We start from the raw sequence: 14,399 nt of genomic DNA on the forward strand, positions 1-14,399 counted from the left end.
GGCGTCCCGGGAGGGGTGGGACCACGCCTTCAGGCGGTGCTTCTGGGCGAGTGAAAGCTGTAAGTCAGCTTATGTGAGTTCCAAGACCCACCCAGGCTGTGAGACGGGCTCCAGGCAGGAGTGGTGGTCTTGGGTCCTCGGGAAAGAGCATCAAGGTCACCCAGAGCAGTATTCATAGCAGATCCAAAGAATCATTCCAGCCAAAGTTGGTTGTTGGGCACTCGCCAAAGGCGCGCTAACACAAATGCAGTTTCTCTTTGACTTTTTGAAATATTGAAAACTTTATTACTTTGCATATTCCCCAAACCCTACAGTCTCCAAAGAGGGGAGAAAGCGAATCATGAAGCTTATAGAGGGGCAAGGACTTGTTGAAGGGTCAGGAGTGGCTTCTGGTGGAGTCTGTACTGCAGGAGCTACTGCAGTAGCAGTCAAAAGGCAGAGAGTTGAGACCCAGCATGCTCAGCTCCTTACTTCAGTCCTGTGACTGAAACTAGGAGAAAAGCAGAAGGCATGTCTCACCCAATCCAAGGAGACAGAAAATTAGGTTTGGGAAAAGACCTCGCCTTTTTTTTTTTTTTTTAATTAAAGAGTTTTATTTTGATTTATTTCATTTTGTTTTATTTAAATGAGCTACATAGTTCAACAGATAGGGCTTCGATTTTAGTAATAAATGCAACCACGGGTTACAGTGATTTCTAATTTTATTTCATAAATAAGCTATTTGATTAAACAAATCATGCTTGGATTTTCCCCTAAAAAAGCCACACATGATCTACCCTGAGTTTCTTTTTTTTTATTTTATTTTTAAACTTTACAATATTGTATTAGTTTTGCCAAATATCGAAATGAATCCGCCACAGGTATACCTGTGTTCCCCATCCTGAACCCTCCTCCCTCCTCCCTCCCCATACCCTCCCTCTGGGTCGTCCCAGTGCACCAGCCCCAAGCATCCAGTATCGTGCATCGAACCTGGACTGGAGACTCGTTTCATACATGATATTATACAGGTTTCAATGCCATTCTCCCAAATCTCCCCACCCTCTCCCTCTCCCACAGAGTCCATAAGACTGATCAGTGTCTCTTTTCCTGTCTCGTACACAGGGTTATTGTTACCATCTTTCTAAATTCCATATATATGCGTTAGTATACTGTATTGGTGTTTTTCTTTCTGGCTTACTTCACCCTGTAGAATAGGCTCCAGTTTCATCCACCTCATTAGAACTGATTCAAATGTATTCTTTTTAATGGCTGAGTAATACTCCATTGTGTATATGTACCACAGCTTTCTTATCCATTCATCTGCTGATGGACATCTAGGTTGCTTCCATGTCCTGGCTATTATAAACAGTGCTGCGATGAACATTGGGGTACACGTGTCTCTTTCCCTTCTGGTTTCCTCAGTGTGTATGCCCAGCAGTGCAATTGCTGGATCATAAAGCAGTTCTATTTCCAGTTTTTTAAGGAATCTCCACACTGTTCTCCACAGTGGCTGACTAGTTTGCATTCCCACCAACAGTGCAAGAGGGTTCCCTTTTCTCCACACCCTCTCCAGCATTTATTGCTTGTAGACTTTTGGATCGCAGCCATAAGACCTCGCCTTTAACACAGATTTTGTGGAGTAGGCAAGAATCAGCAAAGAAACACTGGAGTGAGAAACACCTCAATCTCCACACTGTCAGTATTACAGGGTATACCTTGAAGTATATGCGTGTGTGAGTATATGTGCGAATATGTGTGTGTTTGGGAGACCCAAATGTTGCGCTGACATTCTTCCTCACTTACAAAACTGGGGAAGTCAACACATCTGTGCAGTGGTTTGCAGGGGCTGTCATGCTCCTCTGAGTTGTCCTTTCCTCTGAGTACACTGAGCCTTTGTTATGTGCCTGGGAGAGACGCACTATCTTTGTAATCCTCACCAAAGCCCTACTGGTAGGTATTATACTCATTTCATAGATGAAGAGCTGGAGGCTTGGAAAGGTTAACTAACTTTCCCAGGAGTGGAATGAGGGAGACATTCTATGGCTTAAGCATACTAGGTGTCAGTAGCATCACTTGCTCATCAGTCCAATTTGCAGTCAACTGCTCTTAAGCTCAGTTCTACTTGCCACTGTTTGGGATGCTGACTGATTCACAGTGCTGTATTCTAAACTCCAGATCTTGGTTAGTTTCCATAATATCAGTGTTCTGTTTTTACTGTTTTGTTGCAAGTCACTTCAGCATAATGCAAGCCATGCCCTAAAATATTTATTCCCAGCTTCAATAACTCATTTGATACAAAGAACAGGGTCACTTATCAATCCGTGGGCTATGTCATGGGCCCTTATGCCAAAGCAGTAGGAAGTGTGTCTTTTTTTTTAATGTAACACGCATTGGGGATTAAAATTTTTTTTCCATCTGATTATCTTTGTAGCATCCATGGCTTGAGATGTGAAAGGTCATCTCATTACACAATTGGTACAGGCACCTGAAAATTCAGGTGGTGATTTCTTTCAGGTGTCTCAAAGGGGTCTGCTCATCTCTTTGTGCAGATATATTTATTTCTTTCACAGAAATACAATGAAAGAAGTTTACAATTTGATATTTATAGTCAATAGAGAAGTGGAGAATAGTTGGAAAAAGAAATGAATTTATAACTAATCCAGGTCTTAGAACTTTTCCTGTTTAAAACAAACAGACAGTATGTGTTTGGTTTGATTTCTGTGCTGTATTTTCAGAAGACATGTGTACACTTTGCTATGAGTTATTTGATGTGTGTCTGCAAATATAGCTCATGACAAAATACATAAGGGATGATGGGTTTTGGGGTGGATAGAAGATAAACCCCCCAAGGTTTTATGTGCATTGTCATGTTATGTGTCTCTTTGTTTGTAAAGGATCCTGGCTTTTCATTGTCAGTAGTAGAGTGGGATCCTGGTTCAACCATCATAAAAGGAAATTTAAGCTCTCATCCAGATAGAAGGCTAGCAGTAGTTCAGCTTCATTGTTACACTAGCTATTTAAAGACCTCACCAAGTATGCCTCACCAAGTATGCATGTTCCTTTCATCTTTCTGCTCTGCCATCTTCAGGTGGTACCCCATGGTCTCAAGGTAGCTGTCAGAGTTCCAGCAGTCTTACACCAGACAGTGTCCAGCAGCCCTTGAACTCATCTCTTTTTATTACCAAACTGACCTTTCCCAAAAGTGTCCCAGAGACCTCTTTTCAAAATTTTCATTGGCCAGACTGGATCATGTGGCCATCCTAAATGGATGGCTCATTGTCAAGGGCTATTATCAAGACAGATTGAGATTTACTTTGAGGCGGCTGCAGCCTCACCTTGCTGTGTGTCACGTGGGGTAAGGGTAGTGGCTACTTGAATAAATCAGGATTCTGACAGCAAGGAGGAAAGCATGGAATGGATCTGGGGCAGGTAACCTAGAGTATCTGCTCCAATGGGTGTGTGAGGAGAGACAAGACAGGGTGAATTGGAGAGGATTCATCTGGTGCTTCCACTGTGCAGCATAGGGGAAATGTACACTTGTCCTCACAGTTACCTGGAAGACTTTTATTATCTAGATCTGTGGTTCTCAGAATTTAAAGCATGTTTATCATATCTGACTGCACATTGGAATCACCTAGGGGGCGTAAAAAATATTGATGCCTGTGACCCAGAGATGCTGATAGATAAATTGGGGTGAAGTCTGGGGTTTCTAGCATGTAGGCAAGATTGACAGAGAAGGCAATGGCACCCCACTCCAGTACTCTTGCCTGGAAAATCCTATGGATGGAAGAGCCTGGTAGGTTGCAGTCCATGGGGTCGCTAAGAGTTGGATACGACTGAGCGACTTCACTTTCACTTTTCACTTTCATGCATTGGAGAAGGAAATGGCAACCCACTCCAGTGTTCTTGCCTGGAGAATCCCAGGGATGGGGGAGCCAGGTGGGCTGCCGTCCATGGGGTCTCACAGAGTCGGACACAACTGAAGAGACTTAGCAGCAGCAGCAGGCAAGATTGAGAAACACTAGTATAGATCAGCAGTTTGCAAAATATTGCCTAAAGAACACTAGCCCTGAATGAAGTGCTGTAATACCAGCACTTGGTTATAGGGGTTTGGGAATCATTACACATGATATTGTTCACACTTATCCCAGGAGATTCACAGTGCACATTTAGCATATTAAAAGCTCTAACAATTCCCATGCTAAAGAATTTATATGTCCAGTGTTTCCCACATTTCATCTAGAAACATTTAAGGGAGGACGACACCTGTTATGAGTTGAATTCTGTCCCCTAAAGAGATAGGTTGAAGTCCCAGCCCCCATACTGGGTAGAAGGCCATGTGACAACTGAGGCAGAGGTTATAGTGATGCACCTACAAGCCAAGGAATGCCAAGGATTGCTGGCACACGCTAGAAGCTAAAAGAGAGGATTCCTTCATAGAGCCTACCACAGGAACATGGCCTTGTCAGCACCTTGATTGTGGACTTCTATCCTCCAAAACTCTGGAGCAATACGTTTTTATTGTTTTAAGCTACCCAGTTTGTGGTACTTTGTTCTGGCAACCCTAGCAAACTAATATGACATCCCTTAGCATCTGTTGGACCACAGTTTGGGAAACCCTGAGCTAGAATCATTCAAGGACAACTCCTGACTGACCGAGAAGATGAAATAATTAGTCTGTAGAGGGGATCTTTTCCCCACGAACTCCAGACAATATTTGTTTTATTTCTAAGAGGAAATACATTTGAACAGTATCATAGTGGTGGCAACTATATGTATGTATTTCTCTTATCTTTTTTTGCTTGCCAGGCTTGGTGACTCTAATATGGACACAGAAAAGTACTAACCTGGAGAGATTACAGAATCACTGGTAAGTGTAGGCCTAATGTGCTGGCCTTCCCCTATTCTACAGATCATGCCTGGACCAACAGCTTAAATTTGGGGCATAGTTGAAACAGGTTGAGGGTGCCAGACCTCAGACAACAGGCTGCTCACTGCTGCTTCCAGGCTCCTGTCTTTTACATTTAATGCCCAGAAAACTGAGTATCTTCATCAGTAGCAAATCCACGATCTCTCCTTCCTCCGACAGCTGCAGAGGGAGAAAGAACCATGTGACTTAGGTAGAGCTATTCTCTTCAGGGGCTTTTCTTTCTTATGGGGAAACCATGGTTTTTTCATCCACTTTGGTCCCTGCCAAAGTGATAACACTGTTTAGAGTTGCTTTTGTTTTGGAATTGACCTCCTTCTGGGAATCTTAAGGGTATTCTTGCCTGCCTTTATCCCCAGGGATTTCCTTCTTCCCCTCCATTGAAAATGACAAGATGCCCTCTACCACCCCCAACAAAGGCTATTAGGAATTTGTGTACAAAGACCCTCCTGTGTTGCTGCTGGGAATGTGAACTGGAGAAGAGTTTGGTGGTTTCTCAAATTTAAGCCAAAGTGACCATATGACATCTTTTCTAGCCCCAAGATGGAGCCACTCCTGCCCGGGGTGCCATGTCAGCAAATTGAAACTTGTGTATCTTTTGTGTCTCTGTAAAGATTCCCCCAGCAATGCAGTATAGCCAGTCAGCCAGTCCCCAGACGCTAGACCACTCCAGGCTCTATACTTAATTCCTCTTTCTTCTCACCCCAAACAAGGCTGACTCTGTGGCCCTGGCCAATCAGATATTTTCTGTTTTCTACTTCCTTATCCTTTATTCTTTATCCTTTAAAAGTTTCCTGCCTTACACCCCATTTTGCAGATCTCTGAATGGAGACAGTCCACTTCATGAAATATTAACTTTTGTTTGTCATCACCTAAAATCCAAGGGGTTCTCAGTCTTGACTGTACATGCAGACCACACAAGAAATTTTAGGAATACCAGTGGCTGGATCCTTCCCCCAGGGATTCTGTTTTTATTTGCCTCAGGTGCAGTAGCAGGCATTTCCAGAAGCCCCCAGATGATTCTAGTCTACAGGCATAGCTGGGAATCACCGATGTAATGAACAGAGTCCCAAGCTGGGAATTGGAGATGTGATTCTAGTCTGCCTTTCATTTGCTATGATCTTGGGGAATTAATTTCCTCCTTCTGGGCCTCAGTTTCCCTTCCTGTGAAATGAGGGCCTTGAGCTACAGTGATCCTTTAGTTCCCCTAATGTCTGATGCTGCTCAGCCAGCCTCTTCTTAGTTCAAGGTCAGTGACTTTTGAAGACCAAGCCAAAGGGACCCACCTGATAATATTTTTGCTCTTCATTGAATGCCACCAGGATGACAGAAATAAACAGATTCAGCACCACAAATGTCACGAAAACGATGCAGGACCCAATTAGGAAGGAGCCGAGCAATGGGCTGTAGTCCAGGACCTGTCAGGAAGAGAACCAGAATCATCCCTCAGGGTCCTGTGTGCTAGTGGTCACTTCCCTCAGTAGGCACCTTCAGAGGGAAGCTGGTCCTTAGAGCTAGGCAGATCCTGGAGCCAGGAAGTTTCCCTTCTGCCTGGGGACTGAGAGTGTGGGCATTGCTCTCAAAAGCTGCCCGGAGATGGAAAGGGCAGCCCCTCTCTTCCCCACTGCTGCCGTTTTCAATATGGGTGTCATTCTGGCTAGGCCCAGGAGCATTCCCTTCTAGACACCCACCAGCACAGCCTTCCCCTGATTAGCCAGTGTTCTGTAGACAGGGGTCCCCAGAGTGAGCTATGAGAACCTTTTTATTTGTGTGGAGTTGCCCTGCGCTTGCCAGGCCATGGACCCAAGGGGTGACATCCACTGGGGAGGCATTTGAGGGGGCGCTTTCTCTAATTTTCATAAAGGTCTGGTGTTGATGGTAGTGTCCATACCCTCCTCACTGCCTCTCCCCTCCATTACCTCCTCGTAGTTGAAGATTCCCAGCTGAAGGCTGATCATTGTTTCTGCTGCATCAAAGAGGGTTTTGTAGGAACGGAGTTTCCAACCAAAGATTAAGTTTGACTGTTAAGGAAAGAGTCCTTATGAACAAGGAAAGAAACCATGCCACCCCCAAAGGGTGTTGTTTGACAGCAGAGTCAGCAGTCTGGATCAGCCACATCCTTGGCCTGGCAATACTGTCCGTGTCACAGGGCCTTCAGATGGGTGTGTGTACACACTTAGTTCTGTAGGGGATGCACATGCACCTGGGCTCACACACCAACACTCGGAGGCCACTGCTGTGGTCTCCCAGATGGTCACTCTAAGGCTCAGTAATGGTGCTGTGCTCTCTGCAGCCCCAACCTCTTTGCTCTGGGGGATTTGGGTTGGATGCACAACAGGCTTCTGCCTGGGCAGGACCAGCCTCCCCACCATGGTTTCCTCTCACCACAGTTACGCCCTCCTCAAAGATTTCCCCATAGCTTTTGCATCAGAGGGAAGCCCAGCAGTTCCTCGGCCCTGAGTTGGTGACTCCTGGTCCCACAGGACACTGCAGTGTCCTTGCAGCCCACACACTGTAGATGGAGGACTGAAAAAATCCTCATGAATTAAAGGATGGGATGGGGTACTTTTAACAAAGCCAGATTCCAGCTTCTTAGCCAATACCCTCCATCACTTATTCAGCACACTTCATCCCATTTCTGAGGGTGAGAGAGGAAGATGAGGTGGGGTCAGTGGAGTGAGAGCCAGGACTGGGGTGAAAAGGGCAGGGAAAAGGTTAGAGGTGGAGTGAAGACTAGGATATGATAGACTGCTGTACGGTATGGACATTAGGGGGATGACAGAGGTGAGAGACTGGATGGGGCAGGGTGAGCATTGGGAAGGGGGCTGGCGTGAGTTGGGACTGGGTGAAGGTCACAGAGAGGTGGGAGCCTGGGTTACAGTGGGAATCATAGACTTGGAGAGGATGGGGCTGAAGCTTATCTAGATGGAAATCAGCATGTGGCAGAGGGTCTTTGTTTCTCATTTTACTCGATAGTAAACAAAATAATTGATAGTTCAAAAAAATTTTTTTTCAGTCACATAAGGGCATGATTGTCAAAAAGCTCTCAGTGTTAAGGGGCTAAATGAAGTGGTTTCAGCCCTTCTAAGTTCATGCCTCATGTGTAAGGCATCAGGAACCAACATGGCCTGCAGTCGTGTCCATCCTGTCTCCCCCATCTCTGCCCCACCTCAGGGTCAGGGACTGCCCACTTCACCTCTGCATCCCCTGGCCTGAGGGAGGGCTCTGTGCATGTCAGAGTAACTGAAATGTCAGGAGAACTGGCCCTTAAGGCAGAGTAGGCACAGAAAGGAGTCCTTCGTGGCAGATAGTTGGTCCCTTCAGTCTTAGAGAGTACATTTCCTCACTCTTACCCAATCGAGGTGTCCAGCCTCTGCCATTTGGGGTGACCAGTTCATGAGCTCCCAGCTGAAAGGCTCCAGACTCAGAAAGAAGATCCACCATCTCCCTCAGGTTCCCAGGGTTTTCCTAACCCCCCAACTCTCCACCACTCAGCAGCCTTTACTTCTGAGGAGACCAGCCCAGAAAGTTTTCCCAAAGGAGCCACTCACTGCAATGGAGTAAGCCAGGAGCATGATAAGGATGACAACGATAAAGCCTGAAATGTCCCCCCAGGCACGACGCAGAGCTGACGTGATCATGTTCATTTTGGGGTTCAGCCTGAACAGATGCCAAAGCTTCACTGTGGATAGGAGTACCAGGAAGGCGAGGATGTAGCCAAGGGCAGCGTCGGCTGCTGCAGTCTCGCTGAAGCTGATCCCTCTGTGGGACCAAATGGAGAGACTGGTCTCAGAGACAGTGAGAGCCTCAGCCAGTGCTCATCTGTCAAGATTAGCCTGATCATGGTCTGGGGACAGAGCTGTCCTAAATCCCCAGCCAGGCGATGATGAGGTGGTGGTCACAGTGAGGGTGAGCATCCTGGTTACAAAAGGGACGGTGCTGGTGGTGGTCACGGGGCTACTACCTGACAATCTTGGTTAATGGCCACAGAGCTGAGGAAGATTGACAAAGGAGGAATCCTCCCAGAGTTGAGAGGACAGAGGTAAGGGAGTTCCATGAGCCTCCTCTCTTGGTTTGGGGGTCACTGGATGCCATGTCCTCCTGCACACCTGTCTGAGTGTATATCCACAGCATCCTTACATTTAAAGGAACAATGGAAGTACTACCCAGTTGCTGTGCTGAGGAACCTCAATTGCATTGTTCCATTTGCCCTTCAGGACCACAGGGTGAGGTATCACATCTCCATTTTACAGATAAGGACAGACAGTTGGTACAAGGTCACATAGCTAGAGATATAGTGATAAGACTAGTGGTGGAAGAATGAGAGTTGGGATCCAGCTGTGTCTCATTCCACAGTCCAGGCCCCTCCTGCTGTCCCACCCTGTCTTTCATGCCCCTTTTGTGCCTGCCTTTGTATGTCAATTCAGTCTTAATGTTGGTACAGTATCGAGTGTGACTTATACCTCTATCTATTGACATGGATTGCGAACAGGTTATAGAAAAAAATTATATGATCTGAAGTTTATAAAAGCATTTAATATACATAATGCCTGAGAAAAACCATCCTTCTGTTTAACCTCCTGCCTTCCATTTTCTCCCCTTTGAGGCGTTTGTGAATGAAGTTTGTTAATGAAGGACACAGTCTAGGATAGAGTGCAGAGTTCAGATTCTAAGCTCTGCATTCCCTTGCTGTGTGACCTTGCAGAGACAACCTCTCTGAGCCTCAATTACTTCATCTGCAAAAAAGGGATAACATCATCTCTTAGAAGTTCTGGGAAGATTAAAGTAGATGAGATAATGCTTTTAAAGTGGTGCTTTTATGAATGTGAAAGGTATCCAACAATGACTCAATAAATGTTAGCCATATCTATACAATCAATGGATGTTTCAGAGTAAGTACCAAGATCCTGGAGACATAAACTAGGTTTGAATTATTTCTCTGCCACTTTTTCGTTTTGTGGCATTGGGGAAGTCCCGTTACCTCTCTAATTTCCTTATTTGTGAACTGGAGTGATGACAACATTTACCTCCATGGCTCCTCCTGAGGGTCCAATGTTAGTACCTCCTGCACAGCACAGAGTGGACTCTTGGTAAATGGTAGCAGACGTGTGTTGACTGGGCACTAATACTTGCAAAGACCCTGCCCCCAAAGCTGGGAGGGACCTTACAGAATGTCACATAGTCCTGTGCTTTGGTAAGATTTGCGAAAGATTCTATTTTTGTCTTTGAGTCCTCTCCAGTTGTGTATGCTTCAGACCCCAAGTCTAAGTGCTACAGCTAGAGTTATTTTTTACAGAGTAACCCTGGATCCTCTGAGGGCCAGCAGGATTTCTGAAGCCTCCCTCTGGGCCACTCAGAGCTGGAGGCAGCAGCGTCAGTGTTAGTGGTGGGAGCTGGGGCCTGAGGCAGAGCCACTTACTCTTCCCCGTGTTTTCGGTAGTGCTGGAGGTCACGCTCCACCAGGACGGCCCTCTTCACAAACACCGCCAGGGCACTCCAGCTGGCCAGGATGATGGCCAGCTCCAGAACGTTCCACTTGCTGTGGAAATAGCACCACTTTTGCTTCCTCAGGAGCTCGCCCTGGGAAAGGAGCCAGAGGTTCTAACAAAGACTGTGGATCCCTAGGGGTTTCTCAGAGCCCTGCCCTCATATGCATAGAGCACAGGGGCCTCTCCCCAATCCTGTGCATGGACCTCACCTGTCCCCGTCATCAGTCGAGGCTGCAGGATTTGTGGGTGTTTAAGAGAAAGTAGGATCTAATAAAAAAGCACTTAATTCTCTCAGATGCAAAGAAAAGGAGGGGGGAGAAGGGAGGAAGAAAATTCTCCCCTCAAAAAAGCATTTACTTTAGAAAACTTATAATTGTGAATTCTTTCTCTGCCTCTTTGAGATGGAAGAACTTTCCTGGTGGCTCAGACAGTAAAGAATCTGCCTGCAATGCAGGAGATTCGGGTTTGATCCCTGGGTTGGAAAGATCCCCTGGAGAAGGAAATGGCAACCCACTCCAGTACTCTTGCCTGGAAAATCCCATGGAGGAAGGAGCCTGGCGGGCTACAGTCCACGGGGACGCAGAGAGTCAGACATGAGTGACTAACACACAAAAAAGCCAATACGTAAGAACGGACTTGACCCTTAATTTGAGGTGTATGTACATCTTTTTAAAGCTAAACAATCCTCTTAAGGGAAGTGAAGTCATTCAGTCTTGTCTGACTCTTTGCAACCACATGGACTGTAGCCCACCAGGCTCCTCCGATCCATGGGATTTTCCAGGCAAGAGTACTGGAGTGGGTTGCCATTTCCTTCTCCAGGGGATCTTTCCAACCCAGGGAACATACCCGAATCTCCTGCATTTCAGGCAAACGCTTTACTGTCTGAGCCACCAGGGAAGCAAAAACAATCGTCTTACCCAATGTTAAAAGTCAGAAAATTTTTTCTCAAGGGCCAAGGAGTCATCTCTTTGAAATATAGTCATCAAGGAAGATAGAGCCCTTATCTCCCAGTTTCTCTGGGAAGGTAGGAGCCAAGCCACTTGGTTACAAGTTGGAAAATTACCTCCTGTTTTAAACATAGAAGAAGTCTGTTTTTTTCATTTGGTAAAGGCAGTTAGCAAACCCAGGTGGCTACCACAATTAACAGGTGAACTTAGGCTGAACTAGTGGTATAAACAATCCTGCTGCTGCTGCTAAGTCGCTTCAGTCATGTCCGACTCTGTGCGACCCTATAGACGGCAGCCTACCAGGCTCCCCCGTCCCTGGGATTCTCCAGGCAAGAACACTGGAATGGGTTGCCATTTCCTTCTCCAATGCATGAAAGTGAAAAGTGAAGTCACTCAGTTGTGTCCGACTCTTAGTGACCCCATGGACTGCAGCCCACCAGGCTCCTCCGTCCATGGGATTTTCCAGGCAAGAGTACTGGAGTGGGGTGCCATTACCTTCTCCAGGGGATGTTTCCAACCCAGGGATCATTGAGATTCCTGCAATCTAGTGGTATAAACAATCCTATAGTGGTATAAATGGTATTCCAAGTCCTCTTAAGGATTAATCAACATTAATTTTAAGAGTGGGTGTGTATCTGCCTGAAGATATGCAAGGGTGAGATTTCTTTGTCTTTACAACCTCTTTATCAGATTGTCTGGGATGAGCTTCACATTCGGTTTAATGCTTTGTTGTTTAGTTGCTAAGTCATGTCCAACTCTTTGAGACCCCATGGACTGTAGCCCGCCAGGCTCCTCTGTCCATGGGGATTCTCCCAGGCAGGAATACTGGAGTGGGTTGCCGTTTCCTTCTCTGGGGGATCTTCCCAACCCAGGGATTGAGCACATGGCTCCTACATGGGCAGGCAGATTCTCTACCACTGAGCCACTAGGGGGTTCAATGCCTAATCAATTAAAAAAAAAAAAAAAAAGTTGTTTTCTTAGGGGGAATGGGAGTTATTGTTAAATGGGAACAGTCTGTGGTCTTGCCCTCCCTCTCAGCCCTTTCCCGTACATGCAAGAGAATCTTGTGTTGTCTGTTCCCCTTCCCTCCTCTTTCCCACTCCTCTGGAAGAAGGACATGTGTTTGGCTGGTAAGAGGCTAAATTCACCTCTTTTATAAAGAGATGGAGGGATTTTTAACTGTTTAAGCAGCGTGATGAGAAGGATTTAAGAATTTTAGAGGCTTTCTGAAGCAGCTGCAGGCAGAGTGTGAGGGCTATGGAGAGGAGAGGTGGGTGGTGGATGGGCCTCCTTTGATGTTGTTAGAGAAATGCAGGGACTTAAACTGCTATTAGGTAACTGTTGGCTGGTGGTTTTGAATTGGCAGTGCTTAGAGACTGTGTGGAATCCAGGTTTATGGATCAGTGTGCAACATGGTGGTAAATGTGGCAAAGGGGATCTTTCCTAATTCCTAGAGACCACCCAGGAAGGACCATCCTAAAAGTCTCAGTTCCTGAGAGGTGCCTGAGCTGGGTCAGCCCTCGGGCCCAGCAGGGGATGTGGAAGATTGCCATGGCACACAGCTAAGCAGAACACCTTCCTCTCCCTTCTCTAGGCCCCCTGTGAGGAAGAGGGGAGTAGGGAGAGAGAACAGGCAGGCACACGCCCACTCTGTCCTCACTCACGGAGCCGCAAGCCCACCCCTCACCTGCACAACCATGTAGTAGAGGAGGAACAGGAAGTAGGCGATCTCCGCGGCTACCACGAAGGGGTGCCAGCCGTCAGTAAAGGGGTACAGGCGCAGGCTCTGCAGGTGCGCGTGTGCAAAGAAGGTTCCTGCAAAGCAGAGCGTGTTCTGCTCACCCACGGCCACATGCCCACTCAATACTGGAAGTCATCAGTGAGATGAAGTGAACTCAAGCCCTTCTGAGGGATGGGCACGGGCAGAAAAGAAGGTAGAGGTCCTTCTAACCCACAGACCAAGGGACTGAAAGGGGAAGGCCAGAAACGGCTGCCGTATCTGACGGGACGGGGGAGCTACAGTAGAAGACAGGCCTCCGGCCTTTTCCTTCAGTGTCGGCCACTGTGTGCTCATCACCTCCAGCCACAGCACACCTGCTTGCCTAACATCAATTTACTCCCAGTTGGCTTGTTTAAGGCTGTTTCATCTAAAGAGAACGCTGGAGATCAACTCAGCTGTTAACCAATATGCCTAAAATTCAACCTTCTTTAGAATTCTTTTTCATCCATTTATGTCTTTTCCTAAACCAATTTGACTAATAAGGCTACTGCCTGCAAAGATAAAGCCAGTCCGAAAAATGGCAGACTGGAGAGACACAAATCACCTGAGGCCTTGCTGACATCAGTGGGCTGCTGAATCAACTAGACCAGAAGCCGACACCACACTTCTCATTTGTAGAAATAAATTAATCAGGTTGTGTTGGGGACAAATTGTTGAAAAGGTTCTTAAACAGCCAAAGAGATAGGCAAAAAGAAATAGGAAATTACAAGACGTGCGAATAAATCCCCCAAAAAGGATTTGAAAGAAACTTTTGGCAGTAGTGAATGATAATGAAAGTTGAAAGCCTTTTACTTTTCACTTTACACAGTCCTGAAATTTTAAAAGAACTACAAATATTACTTTTTAAAATATGTAATTTACAGAATTCCCTGGCTGTCCAGTGGTTAGGACCCTGTGCTTCCACTTCAGGGGACCCAGGTTCAATGCCAGGTCAGGAAAGTAAGATCCCACATGTCACAAAGAGTGGCCAGGAAAAAAAAAGTCATATTTTAAAAGTTTAATTTTTAAAAAAGAGGTGGTTGATTTTAGGAAAATTGATTATTAGCTGAAGAGGCCTTAGATCAGTGTTTTTAGTGGATTATGATTAGCATTAAAAAAGGGTGGAAAGCAGGGAATGGAGAGAAAGAATAGAACACAAAATAGTATTACATGTAGTTAAGGAAATTATTTTTGAAGCCCTTGTCTCAGTTATGTTTTAATATATTGGTATGTGTGTATTAGAATTTGATGTAAAATGAACTTTTACATGTAGGTTGCATGTAACTTTTGCATTGTAC

The 14,399-nt window shown here is 46.0% G+C and overlaps 1 protein-coding gene across 1 annotated transcript in view; it reads right to left on the minus strand.

The window, feature by feature from the left end:
- Positions 1-4,932: 4,932 nt before the first annotated feature.
- PKD1L2 (polycystin 1 like 2) overlaps positions 4,933-14,399 on the minus strand; it is a 105,277-nt gene continuing 95,810 nt past the window's right edge. Inside the window, exons 38-43 of the mRNA XM_025269781.3 lie at positions 13,030-13,157; positions 10,326-10,486; positions 8,458-8,668; positions 6,826-6,927; positions 6,193-6,324; positions 4,933-5,068 (exon numbers count right to left, since the gene is read on the minus strand). Coding sequence (XP_025125566.3) covers positions 4,955-5,068; positions 6,193-6,324; positions 6,826-6,927; positions 8,458-8,668; positions 10,326-10,486; positions 13,030-13,157 — 848 coding nt within the window. The 3' untranslated portion in view covers positions 4,933-4,954. The remainder of the gene's footprint in view (positions 5,069-6,192; positions 6,325-6,825; positions 6,928-8,457; positions 8,669-10,325; positions 10,487-13,029; positions 13,158-14,399) is intronic.

This window comes from Bubalus bubalis, chromosome 18, assembly GCF_019923935.1.
Source record: "Bubalus bubalis isolate 160015118507 breed Murrah chromosome 18, NDDB_SH_1, whole genome shotgun sequence".
NCBI classification, from domain to species: Eukaryota; Metazoa; Chordata; class Mammalia; order Artiodactyla; family Bovidae; genus Bubalus; species Bubalus bubalis.